At 40.8% G+C, this 18,592-nt stretch overlaps 1 protein-coding gene and 2 non-coding genes across 8 annotated transcripts in view; 2 read left to right on the top strand and 1 right to left on the bottom strand.

Annotated features, from left to right (window-relative positions):
• GNPTAB (N-acetylglucosamine-1-phosphate transferase subunits alpha and beta) overlaps positions 1-18,592 on the bottom strand; it is a 92,524-nt gene that overhangs the window by 34,680 nt on the left and 39,252 nt on the right. For all 6 annotated transcript variants that reach the window (XM_027107342.1, XM_027107341.1, XM_027107339.1 and 3 more), the window contains 2 exons: positions 1,473-1,537; positions 1,071-1,205 (listed from right to left, as the gene is read on the bottom strand). In XM_027107342.1, the coding sequence (XP_026963143.1) occupies positions 1,071-1,205; positions 1,473-1,537 (200 nt within the window). The remainder of the gene's footprint in view (positions 1-1,070; positions 1,206-1,472; positions 1,538-18,592) is intronic.
• On the top strand, positions 15,751-15,857 carry LOC113621380 (U6 spliceosomal RNA). The gene has a single exon (XR_003433166.1). It is a non-coding gene; the product is annotated as a U6 spliceosomal RNA (small nuclear RNA).
• LOC113621362 (U6 spliceosomal RNA) lies at positions 17,104-17,210 on the top strand. Its single transcript, XR_003433149.1, has one exon. It is a non-coding gene; the product is annotated as a U6 spliceosomal RNA (small nuclear RNA).

Genomic DNA, 18,592 nt, shown 5'->3' on the forward strand with positions numbered 1-18,592 from the left:
CATGGTATTTACAAAGGTAATACAATGTATCTTAAAACAGTGAAACACTTAAGGGGAAAAGGAAACAAGTTAAACAGGAACTTTGACCGGCAGAGAGAAAACATGGTCCAGACATGAACTAAATAACCGACTCTCCCCGAGTCACAGCTCTCCCTGCCACTACCTCCACCCTTTCACCTCCCAACTGTTAAATGACATCAAGAAGAGCAGGGACTGAGAAGCAGGAAGCTAAACACAGTGGCAGAATTTAAAGAACTTTTTTTTTGTAAAATCAAGAAAAGCAGAGCCTAACGAATTCTGAGCCAAGAACTTTATGCCCTCTAGTCTGAGAGAAGAAACATTCACGTTTTACAACCTGGACTGTTTCTGACAGAAAAGCAGGCATCTTGGCATAAGGTCAAAAGGAAAGTACACCCACACGGACTGTGCCCTACATGAATCAGACAGATGGCTCTGAGAACAAGAAATGTTATGGAAAGACATGTCACCATCTCCAAAGTCAACTCGCGAATGGCCTCGGTGGTCAAGCGTGAAGAGTTAATAAGTATAAATACTAAATATGTTAGTGGCTCAACTAGCTATTAATGAATGAAGGTTTCACATTATCAAATGTTCCAAAAATCTGAAGCATCCCCCCTCTGTGAGTGGAAGCTCTTCATAAATCCACAGGAGCCTGTGTGTACCTACCACCACATGTCTGATTTCCCCCCATCCCCTCCTTCCATGCTTCCACTGCCATCAGGGCTTTTGTCTGCTTTGTCCACTGCTACATTCTCAGCAGCTAGAACTGCACCTGACACACAGTAGAAGCTCATTTGTTAAACAAATGAATCCTGCTTCTGTCTGGGAAACCAACAAACCAAGTTAAGACTCAGAATTTTGCCCAAATAAAGAGTAAAAAGGGAGGATCTTCTACAAATAAAGAGCTGTCTTCGTGACAACACTGTGACAGAACTGAGACCCTCTTTGCTTATGACTGTCGGCTATACTATAACAAAGGGGGCCACAGAGAAGAGGCACGCATGAAATGGGATGTGCTACACTAATTGCTCTATTTTCTATGCTCTTACCAGTTTTATTTTAGAAGAAAGATTTTCTGGCAATTTTGTTTTCAGTTGATTTGTTTCCTTGAATGTAGGTGGAAATCCACTCAGGAAAGCCAAATCTTGCATTAGCACTAACCCAGGGACTTCCTTATCTGTTGTCTGAAATAAAAAGGGGAAAAACACAACTCACTTTCCACATCATAAGGCTGGTGAAAACTTACAGCTGAGAAAACTAGTAAATACCTATTGCATCACACAAGCTTCAAAATAAGAATATTACAATTATTTAAATCGATATTCACTAGTACTAGAAAGCTAGGCTTAGAGGAAAAGTAAACATTAAAAAGCCTCTCAAAGTAAAAGTTTTATTTCTCATACTTTTATTCTAATCTACTGCAAAAATACAGTTAATTTAAAGTAACATACCAAATAGCCCCTCCAAACTGTCTGTCTGCTGTTTCCTTTAAAAATTCCAGTGTGGGCATCTTCAACTACAATAGAGAATACAATAAACAAGCATGTTTTTAATGAATACTTAACTATGATGTCAGGCAGGACACTGTGCAAGGCATTTTGAGAGCTGTTAAACCAGTATAATACATGGTCTCAAAGAAAAGGTAGTTGGGGGAGACAAAATTAACCCATCTAACAAAAGGGGAACAAATGTAAATTGCTGTACAATTAAACGTTGAATTTTGCAATACTGAAGGAGAGACTCGTGTGGGCAGAAGAAACGTAGAAATGACAGACGGACAGAAATCACAGAGGTAGAAGCAAACATCAAACATCGACATCTTTAATTTAAAAAACAAAATTGTTTGACCAGAGTAAAACATCTGGGAGTGGTGGGTACTAGGAAAAAAAGGGCAACCAGAAGGGGGCTTTGAAAGCAAGGCCAGTGGCATTTAGATTAACGGCAGGGAGCCACTTAGGACTCTCCTAAGGTTCCTCCGGAGTCACAGTGAATTCCTAAAATTCATCAGGTAATGTGATTAGAGCAGATTAAGTTGGGGGTGAGGTGGGTGATGACACAGCCCTACGGGGAGAGAGTTCTAAAGTGATGGGAACAAATGAGATCAGCAAACCTGCTGATATTCGGGGACCATGGAAAACAGGACAGGTTGGAAGGCTGCAATTCTGATCCTCAAAATGGGCACAGAAAGCAGGGTCTGCAGATTATAGCCTGCAAGATGGGTGCTGATCCCGAGCAAGAGTCTCAAATGTATCAGAAAAATACAGTTGGTGAGCACTGGAGAAAAGAGAGTCTTCACAATACACTGTTTATCTTTAAAGAAAGTACTGGGCACTAAGAGCATGAGTTCATTATGGGTAAATTTATCAGATACACACCTCACTCTGCCTCCGTCTGTCTGTCTGTCTGTCTCTCCCCATTGATATGGTGGATTCTATACTGGTAAATCAGACAATTCGAATAGATGAGCAATATGTATTTGTACATAATCTCAGGAAGGCAGCTAAACAACACATGGCATCTTTGTGGATTTCACAGAGACCAGATCTCAAGTTAGGCGGATTATAACCAATTCTGATCAGGGAGTGTAAAACTGTAAAAGCCACAATCAGCCTAGAGGGGAGTTCTGGAGGTCTGCTATAGGTCTGCTCAACAATCCATCAGAGTTTTGGAAGATACAGAAGGCATGCTTGTGAAATGTGTGGGCTTACACGGAGCCGACAGAGAAGCTACTATCCTGGATAACAGACTAAGGGTTCCCCAAAGTCCTTGACTGTTTGGAGCAATCAGTCAAATCTAGCAAAATAAAATCTCTTACAAACGAAGGTAAGATCTTTAACTTGGCAACAAGCCAAGTAAAAATTAAAAGGAGTACTTTAAAAAACATTTTTTTAAAATAAATAAAAGGGGTATTTGAGCATTAGCACATGTGAGATTTTTAAAAAGACTTAGGAGTTTTAGCGGACAGTGAGTTCAGTATGAGGCAGTAATGCTCAGGCCACACTGAGTTTCCATCCCAGTTTTGTGCTTTTAAGCAGAAGAAGAGGCTTAGAGTAAGAAGGGTGACATTCCCCAATACCAACCCATCAGGAAACCCTGTTGAGCTGACCTTCAAAATGTCCACAGTCCAACCACTTCTCACCACCACTCTGATCCAAGCCCCCTTCCTTCCTGCCTGAATTATTACAAGCTTTGCCCCTCCTCAGTCTATTCCCTCCACAGCAGCCAGACTGATCCTTCTGGAATGTAAGTCAGATCACATTACTCCTCTACTCAAACCCTCCAATGATTGATTCCTCACCACACTGTGATTGGAAGCTAAAGCCCGTTGTGGTTACTGAGGCCTGTACCATTTGGTCTCTGTGACTTCTCCGGGCTCATCTCTTGCCTTCTCCCCCTTGGTTCACTCTATTCCAGCCACACTGGCCTCCCTGCTCTTCTTCAAACATGTCAGACACCCTCCTGCCTCAGGACCCTTGCACTGGCTTACTTATATAAGTATATATGTGTATATATATATATATATACACTTACCTTATATATAGGGAATATATGGAGAATCACTCCTTCCCCACATATTCATGTTGCTGGCTCTCTCACCTCCTTTAAATTTTCACTCAAAAATCGCCTTCTTGGGGAGTCTGCCCTACCACTCAATTTCCCCTGCTCAATTTTTCTCTACAGCATTTATCTTCTACAAACTACATAATTTACTTGTACGTTGTATCAATTGTCTGGCTCCCTCTGCCAAGATGTAAATATTTTTTAAAATTTATTTATTTTTTAAATTTTTGGCTGTGTTGGGTCTTTGTTGCTGTGTGTGGGCTTTCTCTGGTTGCAGCGAGCAGAGGCTATTCTTCATTGTGGTGCACGGGCCTCATTGCAGTGGCTTCTCTTGCTGTGAAGCACAGCCTCTAGGCATGTGGGCTTCAGTAGTTGTGGCATGCAGGCTCAGTAATTGTGGCACACGAGCTCTAGAGCGCAGGCTCAGTAGTTTTGGCGCACAGGCTTAGTTGCTCCGCGGCATGTGGGATCTTCCCAGGCCAGGGCTCGAACCCGTGTCCCCTGCACTGGCAGGCAGATTCTTAACCACTGTGCCACCAGGCAAGCCGCCCAAGATGTAAATTTGCTAAGGGCCGAGATTTCTGTCCATCTGCTCACTGCTGCATCTTCAGCACTGAGTAGTACATGGCACATAGTATGCGCTCAGTAAACACTTCGCAAATGAAGAGTCCTGATCTCTTTGAAGACTGAACCACACTGAAACAGAATGTTCAATTCCAGTTGAAACACTTTTAAAGTAATAGAAACTGAAGCTCATTCTGAGAAGAGCAAACTAGGGTGCAGACAAGCCCCTAAGAGACAGCTAAAGGAAGAAGAAGAAATGTCACACAGGAAAGGGATTACACTAGTTCTGTAGGATCCCAATGGGTATAAATTTGATCAGTGTGAGAGAGCTATAAGGAGGCACTTTGTAATTCCTTGTAAAAGTCAATGTAGTCCAGAGGTAAAATCAAGTGTCACAGGAGGAAATTCATTTCCTAAACATCAAAGGGATAAGCCTGACTGGAAAAACCATTTTGCTGAGGAGACGCAGGCCCCGGCTGCAGGGCAGGATGGCTGACTGCAGGAGGACTGTCCAATCGGTGGACACAAGGGAAGTGGCAGGGTAACCGGGACAGAAATGACACATTTGAGAAGGAAAAAAATCAACAGATCTCAATGATTAACTGGAAAGAGGCTAAATGATTTTTTTTTTTTTGCGGTACACAGGCCTCTCACTGTTGTGGCCTCTCCCGTTGCGGAGCACAGGCTCCGGACGCGCAGGCTCAGCGGCCATGGCTCACGGGCCCAGCCGCTCCGCAGCACGTGGGATCTTCCTGGACCAGGGCACGAACCCGTGTCCTCTGCATCGGCAGGCGGACTCTCAACCACTGCGCCACCAGGGAGACCCTAAATGAGATTTTTTAAAAATGCCAAACATGGCTAAAATTTTTTAATCTAGATCAGGGTTTGGCAGTCCATGGTCCAAAATCTAGCCACTGCCGAATTTAGTATGGCCCCAAGCTAAAGACAATTTTGACATTTAAAAATGGTTAAATGTTTATACAAATACCTACATAATATCTGCCATTTTGCCTCTTGGCCCACAAGGCCTAAAATACTTACTACCTGATCCTTTAACAAAGAATTTTGTGGGCTTCCCTGGTGGCGCAGTGGTGAAGAATCTGCCCGCCAATGCAGCAGACATGGGTTCGAGCCCTGGTCCAGGAAGATCCCACATGCTGTGGAGCAACTAAGCCCATGTGCCACAACTACTGAGCCTGTGTGCGCGCTAGTGCCCGTGAGCCACAACTACCGAGCGCACGTGCCACAACTACTGAAGTTCACGCGCCTAGAGCCCATGCTCTGCAACAAGAGAAGCCACTGCAGTGAGAAGCGCACACACCACAACGAAGTGCAGCCCCCACTCGACGAAACTAGAGAAAGCCCGCGCACAGCAACGAAGACCCAACACAGCCAAAAATAAATTAAAAAAACAACAACTCAGCTTTAAGAAAAAAAGAATTTTGTGATCCTGGATCTCAATAACTAAGGATGATAAAGAGTGAGTTTCTGGGGCTTCCCTGGTGACGCAGTGGTTGGGAATCTGCCTGCCAATGCACGGGACACGGGTTCGAGCCCTGGTCTGGGAAGATCCGCCGCGGAGCAACTAGGCCCATGAGCCACAACTACTGAGCTGCGCGTCTTGAGCTCGTGCTCTGCAACAAGAGAGGCCGCGACAGAGAGAAGCCCGTGCACGGCGATGAAGAGTGGCCCCCGCTCGCCACAACTAGAGAAAGCCCTCGCACAGAAACGGAGACCCAACACAGCCAAAAATAAATAGATAAACAAATAAATAAAAATTAAAAAAAAAAAGGGCTTCCCTGGTGGCGCAGTGGTTGAGAGTCCGCCTGCCGATGCAGGGGACACGGGTTCGTGCCCCGGTCCGGGAGGATCCCACACGCCGCAGAGCGGCTGGACCCGTGAGCCATGGCCGCCGAGCCTGCGCGTCCGGAGCCTGTGCTCCGCGGCGGGAGGGGCCACGGCAGTGGGAGGCCCGCGTGCCGGAAAAAAAAAAAAAAAGAAAAAAAAAAAGAGTAAGCTTGTGGCCCACTAAAAATGGATGCGCCATGAAGGCAGGAATGTGCCTTTTCTTTTTCTCCGCTGTTTGCCTACAACAACCACCAACTCAGAGCAGTGGCTCGACAAATCTTTACTGAATGAATCAATATACTAGGATAGTCAAATAAAAACCCAAGTGAAAATTTAAAAACAGTGTTCAGAAGACTGTCATTTAACACAGATTTTACTTATACCAAAATTTATAATCTTTTATGTCTCTGATATGTTATAAAATTAGTGGAGATAAACCCAAGATTCTCTCCATAGACGTTATAACTGAGTTATAACTGCTCACATAGTGTCATTCTTTTTTCTCTTCAGGAGAAGTGTTATCAGAGTACCTTAATTTAAAGAAACCTCAATTTAAAAAACAAAGCTAGTGGGAAAGGAGCCAAGATGGCGGAGTAGAAGGAAGTGCTCTCACTCCCTCTTGTGAGAACACCAGAATCACAACTAGTTGCTGGACAATCATCAAGATGAAGACACTGGAACTTATCAAAAAAGTTACCCCACAACCAAAGACAAAGGAGAAGCCACAAAGAGATGGTAGGAGGGGCGCAATCACAGTAAAATCAAATCCCATAACTGCTGGGTGGGTGACTCACAGACTGGAGAACACTTATACCACAGAAGTCCACCCACTGGAGTGAAGGTTCTGAGCCACATGACAGGTTTCCCAACCTGGGGGTCCGGCAATGAGAGGAGGAATTCCGAGAGAATCAGACTTTGAAGGCTACTGGGATTTCACTGCAAGATTTCGACAGCACTGGGGGAAACACAGACTCCACTCTTGGAGGGCACACACAAAGTACTGTGTGCATCGGGACCCAGGGCAAGGAGCAGTGACCCCAGGGGAAGGACCAGTGACAGCAGAGGAGACTAAACCAGACCTACCTGCTAGTGTTGGAGGGTCGCCTGCAGAGGCAGGGGTGGCTGTGGCTCACTGTGGGGAAAAGGACACCGGAAGCAGAAGTTCTGGGAAGTACTCCTTGGTGTGAGCCCTCCCAGAGTCTGTCCTTAGCCCCACCAAAGAGCCAAGGTAGACTCCAGTGTTGGGTTGCCTCAGGCCAAACAACCAACAGGGAGGGAACACAGCCCCACCCAACAGTCAAGTGGATTAAAGTTTTACTGAGCTCTGCCCACCAGAGCAACAGTCAGCTCTACCCACCACCAGTCCCTCCCATCAAGCCTCTTAGATAGCCTCATCCACCAGAGGGCAGACAGCAGAAGCAAGAAGAACTACAATCCTGCAGCCTGTGGAACAAAAACCACATTCACAGAAAGATAGACAAGCTGAAAAGGCAGAGGGCTATGTACCAGATGAAGGAACAAGATAAAACCCCAGAAAAACAACTAAATGGAGTGGAGATAGGCAACCTTCCAGAAAAAGTATTCAGAATAATGATAGTGAAGATGATCCGGGACCTTGGAAAGAGAATGGAGGCAAAGATCGAGAAGATGCAAGAAATGTTTAACAAAGACCTAGAAGAATTAAAGAACAAACAAACAGAGATGAACAATACAGTAAATGAAATGAAAACTACACTAGAAGGAATCAATAGCAGAATAACTGAGGCAGAAAAATGGATAAGTGACCTGGAAGACAGAATGGTGGAATTCACTGCTGAAGAACAGAATAAAGAAAAAAGATTGAAAAGAAATGAAGACAGCCTAAGAGGCCTCTGGGACGACATTAAACACAACAACATTTGCATTATAGGGGTCCCAGAAGGAGAAGAGAGAGAGAAAGGACCAGAGAAAATATTTGAAGAGATTATAGTTGAAAACTTCCCTAATATGGGAAAGGAAATAGTCACCCAAGTCCAGGAAGCACAGAGAGTCCCATACAGGATAAACACAAGGAGAAACATTCTGAGACACATAGTAATCAAATTGGCAAAAATTAAAGACAAAGAAAAATTATTGAAAGCAGCAAGGGAAAAACGACAAATAACATACAAGAGAACCTCCCATAAGGTTAACAGCTGATTTCTCAGCAGAAACTCTATAAGCCAGAAGGGAGTGGAATGATATACTTAAAGTGATGAAAGGGAAGAACCTACAACCAAGATTACTCTACCAAGGATCTCATTCAGATTCGATGGACAAATCAAAAGCTTTACAGACAAGCAAAAGCTAAGAGAATTCAGCACCAACCAAACCAGCTCTACAAGAAATGCTAAAGGAACTTCTCTAAATGGGAAACACAAGAGAAGAAAAGGACCTACAAAAAAAAAACCCAAACAATTAAGAAAATGCTCATAGGAACATACATATCAATAATTACCTTAAACATGAATGGATTAAATGCTCCAACCAAAAGACACAGGCTTGCTGAATGGATACAAAAACAAGACCCAAATATATGCTGTCTACAAGAGACCCACTTCAGACCTAGGGACACATACAGACTGAAAGTGAGGGGATGGAAAAAGATATTCCATGCAAATGGAAGTCAAACGAAAGCTGGAGCAGCAATACTCATATCAGATAAAATAGACTTTAAAATAAAGAATGTTACAAGAGACAATGAAGGACACTATATAATGATCAAGGGATCAATCCAAGAAGAAGACATAACAATTATAAATATATATATGCACCCAACATAGGAGCACCTCAATACATAAGGCAACTGCCAATAGGTATAAAAGAGGAAATCGACAGTAACACAATAACAGTGGGGGACTTTAACACCTCACTACACCAATGGAAAGATCATCCAAAATGAAAATAAATAAGGAAACAGAAGCTTTAAATAACACAACAGACCAGATAGATTTAATTGATATTTTTAGGACGTTGCATCCAAAAACAGCACATTACACTTCCTTCTCAACTGCGCACGGAACATTCTCCAGGATAGATCACACCTTGGGTCACACATCAAGTCTCAGTAAATTTAAGAAAACTGAAATCATATCAAGCACCTTTTCTGACCACAACGCTATGAGATTAGAAATGAATTACAGGGGAAAAAACGTAAAAAACAAGAACACATGGAGGCTAAACAATACGTTACTAAATAACCAAGAGATCACTGAAGAAATCAAAGAGGAAATCAAAAAATACCTAGACACAAATGACAAAGAAAACACGATGATCCAAAAACTATGGGATGCAGCAAAAGCAGTTCTAAGAGGTAAGCTTATAGCTATACAAGCCTACCTCAAGAAACAAGAAAAATCTCAAACAATCTAACCTTACACCTAAAGGAACTAGAGAAAGAAGAACAAACAAAACCCAAAGTTAGCAGAAGGAAAGAAATCATAAAGATCAGAGCAGAAATAAATGAAATAGAAACAAAGAAAACAACAGCAACGATCAATAAAACTAAAAGCTGGTTCTTTGAGAGGATAAACAAAATTGATAAACTATTATCCAGACTCATCAAGAAAAAGAGGGAGAGGACTCAAATCAATAAAGTTAGAAATGAAAACGGAGAAGTTACAACAGACACCGCAGAAATACAAAGCATCCTAAGAGACTACTACAAGCAACTCTATGCCAATAAAATGGACAACCTGGAAGAAATGGACAAATTCTTTGAAAGGTATAACCTTGCAAGACTGAACCAGGAAGAAATAGAAAATATGAACAGGCCAACCACAAGTAGAAATTGAAACTGTGATTAAAAATCTTCCAACAAACAAAAGTCCAGGACCAGATGGCTTCACAGGTGAATTCTATCAAACATTTAGAGAAGAGCTAACACCCATCCTTCTCAAACTCTTCCCAAAAAGTACAGAAGAAAGAACACTACCCAAACTCATTCTATGAGGCCACCATCACCTTGATACCAAAACCAGACAAAGATACTACAAGAAAAGAAAATTACAGACCAATATCACTGATGAATATAGATGCAAAAATCCTCAATAAAACACTAGCAAACAGAATCCCCACAACACATTAAAAGGATCAAACACCATAATCAAGTGGGATTTACCCCAGGGATGCAAGGATTCTTCAATATATGCAAATCAATCAATGTGATAAACCATATTAACAAACTGAAGAAGAAAAACCATATGATCATCTCAATAGATGCAGAAAAAGCGTTTGACAAAATTCAACACCCATTTATGATAAAAACTCTCCAGAAAGTGGGCATAGAGGGAACCTACCTAAACATAATAAAGGCCATATACAACAACCCCACGGCAAACATCATTCTCAATGATTCTCAATGATGTTTTTCAGTGAAAAACTGAAAGCATTTCCTCTAAGATCAGGAACGAGACAAGGATGTCCACTCTCACCACTATTATTCAACATAGTTTTGGAAGTCTTAGCCATTGCAATCATAGAAGAAAAAGAAATAAAAGGAATACAAATAGAAAAGAAGAAGTAAAACCGTCACTGTTTGCAGATGACATGATACTATACATAGAGAAACCTAAAGATGCCACCAGAAAACTACTAGAGCTAATAAATGAATTTGGTAAAGTTGCAGGATACCAAATTAATGCACAGAAATCTCTTGCATTCCTATACAGTAATGATGAAAAATCTGAGAGAGAAATTATGGAAACACTCCTGTTTACCATTGCAACAAAAAGAATAAACCTACCTAGGGAAACAAAAGACCTGTATGCAGAGAACTATAAGACACTGATGAGAGAAATTAAAGATGATACCAACAGATGGAGAGATATACCATGTTCTTGGACTGGAGGAATCAATATTGTGAAAAGGACTACACTACCCAAAGCAATCTACAGATTCAATGCAATTCCTATCAAATTGCCAATGGCATTTTTCACGGAACTAGAACAAATCATCTTAAAATTTGTATGGAGACACAAAAGACCCCGAGTAGCCAAAGCAGTCTTTAGGGAAATAACCGGAGCTGGAGGAATCAGACTCCCTGACTTCAGACTATACTACAAAGCTACAGTAATCAAGACAATATGGTACTGGCACAAAAACAGAAACATAGATCAACGGAACAAGATAGAAAGCCTAGAGATAAACCCACACACCTATGGTCAACTAGTCTATGACAAAGGAGGCTAGGATATACAATGGAGAAAAGACAGTCTCTTCAATAAGTGGTGCTGAGAAAACTGGACAGCTACATGTAAAAGAATGAAATTAGAACACTCCCTAACACCATACACAAAAATAAATTCAAAATGGATTCATGACCTAAATGTAAGACTGGACACTATAAAACTCTTAGAGGAAAACATAGGAAGAACACTCTTTGACATAAATCACAGCAAGATCTTTTTTGATCCACCTCCTAGAGTAATGGAAATAAAAACAAAAATAAACAAATGGGACCTAATGAAACTTCAAAGCTTTTGCACAGCAAAGGAAACCATAAACAAGACCAAAACACAATCCTCAGAATCGGAGAAAATATTTGCAAATGAATCAATGGACAAAGGATTAATCTCCAAAATATATAAACAGCTCATGCAGCTCAATATTAAAGAAACCAACAACCCAATGCAAAAATGGGCAAAAGACCTAAATAGACATTTCTCCGAAGAAGACATACAGATGGCCAAGAAGCACGTGAAAAGCTGCTCAACATCACTATTAGAGAAATGCAAATCAAAACATCAATGAGGTATCACCTCACACCAGTTAGAATGGGCATCATCAGAAAATCTACAAATGAGAAATGCTGGAGAGGGTGTGGAGAAAAGGGAACCCTCTTGCACTGTTGGTGGGAATGTAAATTGGTACAGCCACTATGGAGAACAGTATGGAGGTTTCTTAAAAAGCTAAAAATAGAATTACCATATGATCCAGCAATCCCACTCCTGGGCATATACCCAGAGAAAACCATAATTCAAAAAGACACATGCACCCCAATGTTCTCTGCAGCACTATTTACAATAGCCAGGTCATGGACGCAACCTAAATGTCCATTGACAGATGAATTGATAAAGAAGATGTGGTACATATATAGAATGGAATATTACTCAGCCATAAAAAGGAACGATATTGAGTCATTTGTTGAGACATAGACAGATATAGAGACTGTCACACAGAGTGAAGTAAGTCAGAAATAGAAAAACAAATATCGTATATTAACTCATGTATGTGGAACCTAGAAAGATGGTACAGATGAACCGGTTTCAGGGCAGAAGTTTAGAGACAGATGTAGAGAACAAACGTATGGATACCAAGGGGGGAAAACCGTGGTGGGGTGGGGATGGTGGTGTGAATTGGGCGATTGGGGTTGACATGTATACACTGATGTGTATAAAATTGATGACTAATAAGAATCTGCAGTATAAAACAAATAAACAAAACAACTAATACTAAACTTTCTTTGGGTTATTTGTATGGAAATATGTTAATATAAATGTTTCAGACATTACATGAAATTTCTAAAAATCTTATATGTTCTGGTATAATGTTATAAGTCATAATTCTAGTTATTACTTTTATTACTCTGTATATCTCAGAAATAACAACAAAAGAATAAAATGCTGCATTTTAAGAGACTGTGTGTGATGAAATAGTCATTCCAATTCTTACATTTTTATTCAGTTGGATAAGGATTAAAAATTAAAACCCAAATATAGAACAGTTCCCATTTGGAGCTAGGAAAGTCAAAAGCTGACATAATCCAATCTTGATTATTCATGAGGCAGATAATTCTTTCATCTCTTTTGTTCCTTACTTTGTTCCTGTTTTTCTGATTTTTGTTTCCTAACATTTGAGAAAATAAGGCAATGATTTTAATAAGTCAGCAGATGGAGATGTTGAGCGGTCCTTGTTAATGTGACAAATCAAATTAGTGGTTCCATACTTTAGTTGGTATGGGAATAACCTGGAGAATGAATTTAAAATGCAGATTCCCAGTCTCCACCCATAGTTAATTTGGTAGGCCCTGGATTGGGCCAGGGAATCTGAATTTTAACACTCCTTTCTCCCACTCTGCCACATGCCCCACTTCACCCTCTGCAAGTGATCCTGGTACAGGCTGGCCCATGAACCACACTTTGCAAAACTGATATTTGAAGCCATATGTATATATGAAAACATTTAGAGAAAGAGTGCAAACTGAGGAAAAAAAAAAAAAAACGAGTAAAACCAATTCCTGGGGAACTCCAGCATCTAAAGGTCCATTAGAGGAGGAAGAGCTAGCAAAGCACTGAGAAGCTGCCATGATAAGAGGAACAAGAGAATGTGTAGCTGTGGAAGAAGCCCAAGGAAGACAGAATGAGGGAAGAAAGAGTGGGCGATAGTTTTGACTGTTGCTGAGAGTCAAGTGAGGTGAGGACCAGAGGACATCCATTCAATTCAGTAACACGGAGATAACTGGTCACTTCAGAGCGATCACCATTTTGAATTAGTGAGAGGGGCCAAAGTTGTTTTAAAGTGGCTTAAAGCACACATGGGAGGAGAAGAAATTGAGGCAACAAACTTAGATAATTCTTTCTAGAACTTTGGCTGCTAAGAGGAAGAAATAGGACAGTAGCAGTTTGTTTGGAAATAAGGCTCAGGAATTAAGCTGAGAGAGTATTTGTTAATGTTAATGGGAGGGATTGAGCAGAGAAACACAGCTTTGGAAGTCCTAGCCACGGCAATCAGAGAAGAAAAAGAAATAAAAGGAATACAAATAGAAAAGAAGTAAAACTGTCACTGTTCGCAGATGACAGGATACTATACATAGAGAATCCTAAAGATGCCACCAGAAAACTACTAGAGCTAATCAATGAATTTGGTAAAGTTGCAGGATACCAAATTAATGCACAGAAATCTCTTGCATTCCTATACAGTAATGATGAAAAATCTGAAAGAGAAATTATGGAAACACTCCCGTTTACCATTGCAACAAAAAGAATAAACCTACCTAGGGAAACAAAAGACCTGTATGCAGAGAACTATAAGACACTGATGAGAGAAATTAAAGATGATACCAACAGATGGAGAGATATACCATGTTCTTGGACTGGAGGAATCAATATTGTGAAAAGGACTATACTACCCAAAGTAATCTACAGATTCAATGCAATTCCTATCAAATTGCCAACGGCATTTTTCACGGAACTAGAACAAATCATCTTAAAATTTGTATGGAGACACAAAAGACCCCGAATAGCCAAAGCAGTCTTGAGGGAAAAAAACGGAGCTGGAGGAATCAGACTCCCTGACTTCAGACTATACTACAAAGCTACAGTAATCAAGACAATATGGTACTGGCACAAAAACAGAAACATAGATCAATGGAACAAGATAGAAAGCCTAGAGATAAACCTACGCACCTATGGTCAACTAATCTATGGCAAAGGAGGCAGGGATATACAATGGAGAAAAGACAGTCTCTTCAATAAGTGGTGCTGGGAAAACTGGACAGCTACATGTAAAAGAATGAAATTAGAACACTCCCTAACACCATACACAAAAGTAAACTCAAAATGGATTGGAGACCTGTATGTAAGACGAGACACTATAAAACTCTTAGAGGAAAACATAGGAAGAACACTCTTTGACATAAATCACAGCAATATCTTTTTTGATCCACCTCCTAGAGTAATGGAAATAAACACAAAAATAAACAAATGGGACCTAATGAAACTTCAAAGCTTTTGCACAGCAAAGGAAACCATAAACAAGACAAAAAGACAACCCTCAGAATGGGAGAACATATTTGCAAACGAATCAACAGACAAAGGATTAATCTCCAAGATATATAAACAGCTCATGCAGCTCAATATTAAAGAAGCAAACAGCCCAATCCAAAAATGGGCAGATGACCTAAATAGACATTTTTCCAAAGAAGACATACAGATGGCCAAGAGGCACATGAAAAGCTGCTCAACATCACTAATTATTAGAGAAATGCAAATCAACACTACAATGAGGTATCACCTCACACCAGTTAGAATGGGCATCATCAGAAAATCTACAAATGACAAATGCTGGAGAGGGTGTGGAGAAAAGAGAGCCTTCTTACACTGTTGGTGGGAATGTAAACTGATACAGCAACTATGGAGAACAGTATGGAGGTTCCTTAAAAAAAAGAAAAAAAGAATTACCATATGATCCAACAATCCCTCTACTGGGCATATACACAGAGAAAACCATAATTCAAAAACACACATGCACCCCTATGTTCATTGCAGCACTATTTACAATAGCCAGGTCATGGAAGCAACCTAAATGCCCATCGACAGATGAATGGAAAAAGAAGTTGGGGTGCATATATAGAATGGAATATTACTCAGCCATAAAAAAGAACAAAATTGAGTCATTTGTTGAGACGTGGATGGATCTAGAGACTGTCACACAGAGTGAAGTAAATCAGAAAGAGAAAAACAAATATCGTATATTAACGCATGTATGTGGAACCTAGAAAAATGGTACAGATGAACCAGTTTGCAGGGCAGAAGTTGAGACACAGATGTAGAGAACAAATGTGGACACCAAGGGGGGAAGCCGCAGCAGGGTGGGGATGGTGGTGTGATGAATTGGGCAATTGGGACTGACATGTATACACTGATGTGTATAAAATGGATAACTAATAAGAACCTGCTGTATAAAAAAATAAATAAAATTCAAAACTTAAAAAAAAAAAGAAAAAACAAAACAAAGCTAGCTCTCGCTTCGGAAGCACACATAGTAAAATCGGAACAATACAGAGAAGATTAGCATGGCCCCTGTTCAAGTATGACATGCAAATTCGTGAAGTGTTCCATATTTTTTAAACATAAAGAAGACGAAAAGACAACCCTCAGAATGGGAGAAAATATTTGTAAATGTAACAATTGACAAAGGATTAATCTCCAAAATTTGCAAGCAGCTCATGCAGCTAAATATCATAAAAACAAACAACCCAATCCCAAAATGGTTAGAAGACCTAAAGAGACATTTCTCCAAAGAAGATACACAGATTGCCAACAAACACATGAAAGGATGCTCAACATCACTAATCATCAGAGAAATGCACATCAAAACTGCAATGAGGTATCACCTCACACCGGTCAGAATGGCCATCATCAAAAAATCTACAAACAGTAAATGCTGGAGAGGCTGTGTTGAAAAGGGAACACTCTCACACTGTTGGTGGGAATGTAAATTCATACAGCCACTATGGAGAACAGTATGGAGGTTCCTTAAAAAACTGAAAAGAGAGCTACCATATGACCCAGCAATCCCACTACTGGGAATATACCCTGAGAAAACCATAATTCAAAAAGAGTCATGTACCACAATGTTCATTGCAGCTCTATTTACAGCAGCCAGCACATGGAAGCAACCTAAGTTTCCACCAACAGATGAAAAGATAAAGAAGATGTGGCATATATATACAATGGAATATTACTCAGCCATAAAAAGAAATGAAATTGAGTTATTTGTAGTGAGGTAGATGGACCCAGAGACTGAAAGACAGAGTGAAGTTAAGTCAGAAAAACAAATACCGTATGCTAACACATATATATGGAATCTAAAAAAAAAAAAAAAAAAAAAGGTTCTGAAGAACCTAGGGGCAGGACAGGAATAAAGACGCAGACGTAGAGAATGGACTTGAGGACACAGGGAGGGGGGAAGGGTAAGCTGGGACGAAATGAGAGCGTGGCATGGACATATATACACTACCAAATGTAAAATAGCTAGTGGGAAGCAGCCGCATAGCACAGAGAGATCAGCTCTGTGCTTTGTGACTACCTACAGGGGTGGAATAGGGAGGGTGGGAGGGAGATGCAACAGGGAGGAGATATGGGGATATATGTAAAGCTGATTCACTTTGTTATAAAGCAGAAACTAACACACCATTGTAAAGCAATTATACTCCAATAAAGATGTTAAAATAAAGAGAAAGAAAATAAAAACAAAGCTATATTTAGCAAAACAATAAATCATATAACTTGTTAAATTTGTCAAAAATTACCCCTGTACTTTCCCTATATATTTTAAAATATAACCTAAATTTTAAAAATAGGTTAGTTAGTGCTTGCTTCAGCAGCACATATGCTAAAATTGGAACGATACAGAGAAGATTAGCATGGCCCCTGCACAAGGATGACATGCAAATTCGTGAAGCGTTCCATATTTTTCACTTTGTTATAAAGCAGAAACTAACACACCACTGTAAAGCAATTATACTCCAATATAGATGTTTAAAAAAAAATTACTCACTGTAAATAATAATGATAATAAAAATAAATAGTAATTATAAGTAAAAAAAAAAAAGTTAGTTATACAAAATAGTTCAGAAACAGGTCTATGGTGTGAAGGGGAGATACCTTTGCTTAGAAAAGTCATAGTTTCCTTTCAAATCACAAATAATAAGTACCAGGAAATGAGCACTGTGTTAGACACTGTTCAGGACACCAAATGGTGAGGATAAGGTTTCTGCCCTAAAGAAATTAGATGAGGGACTTCCCTGGTGGTCCAGTGTGTAAGACAGCGTTCCCAATGCAGGGGGCCCGGGTTCAATCCCTGGTTGGGGAACTAGATCCCACATGCATGCTGCAACTAGGAGCTCGCGTGCTGCAACTAAGAAGTCCGCCTGCCACAACTAAAGACCGCACGTGCCGCAACAAAGATCCAACGTGCCGCAACAAAGACCCAGTGCAGCCAAAATAAATAAATACATAATAAATAAATAAAATAAAATGCTGAAAATAAATGGTGAATTAAAAAAAGAAATTAGGGTTTCCCTGGTGGCGCAGTGGTTGAGAGTCCGCCTGCCGATGCAGGGGACGCGGGTTCGTGCCCCGGTCCGGGAAGATCCCACATGCCGCAGAGCGGCTGGGGCCGTGAGCCATGGCCGCTGAGCCTGCACGTCTGGAGCCTGTGCTCCGCAACGGGAGGGGCCACAACAGTGAGAGCCCCGCGTACGGCAAAAAAAAAAAAAAAAGAAATTAGATGAGAAGAAATTAGATGAGAACACCATAAACTCCTGTGCACTCAAAAACTAAGTTGTGAGTTAGGTTACAAGTACTACAGGGGTACAGAAAAATAAAATCATTGTGAATGTACTAGTCCAGGATCTCCATGGAGACAGAACTGGAGAGGGGGCTGGAAAGAATAGGAGATGGGCTTGGAGAGGAAGAGGCTCAGGACAGGCAGCCCCACATCTGTGAGATGACGCCGGCGGCTGTGAGGAGATGCGAGGAGGGCAGGGATGCGAGGGCCGATGGGCAGGACCAAGGCAATTAAAACTCCATCTGGAACACCAGCAAGAGGAATTTGTGTCCATGTGAAAAACAAATATATACTACTATTATTCTCTCCAAAGGGATAGCAACTGTAAACAAATTGGAAAACTCTGATTTTATCAGTTTCATGCTAGACAGATCAGAGAAGAACTTCAGAGGCCGGCAGAGCAGACAGGCATCTATCATTGGGGCCTGGGTGAAGAAACTCAGTCTGGTGTAGAAGAAATCTGATGAGTATGAAAGGTAAGAATCTAAGATTTTTGCAAAAAAGCAAG

The sequence above is a fragment of the Aethalodelphis obliquidens genome, unplaced genomic scaffold, assembly GCF_003676395.1.
Source record: "Aethalodelphis obliquidens isolate GAN/ISIS:26980383/991018 unplaced genomic scaffold, ASM367639v1 scaffold8, whole genome shotgun sequence".
In the NCBI taxonomy this organism is placed as follows: Eukaryota; Metazoa; Chordata; class Mammalia; order Artiodactyla; family Delphinidae; genus Aethalodelphis; species Aethalodelphis obliquidens.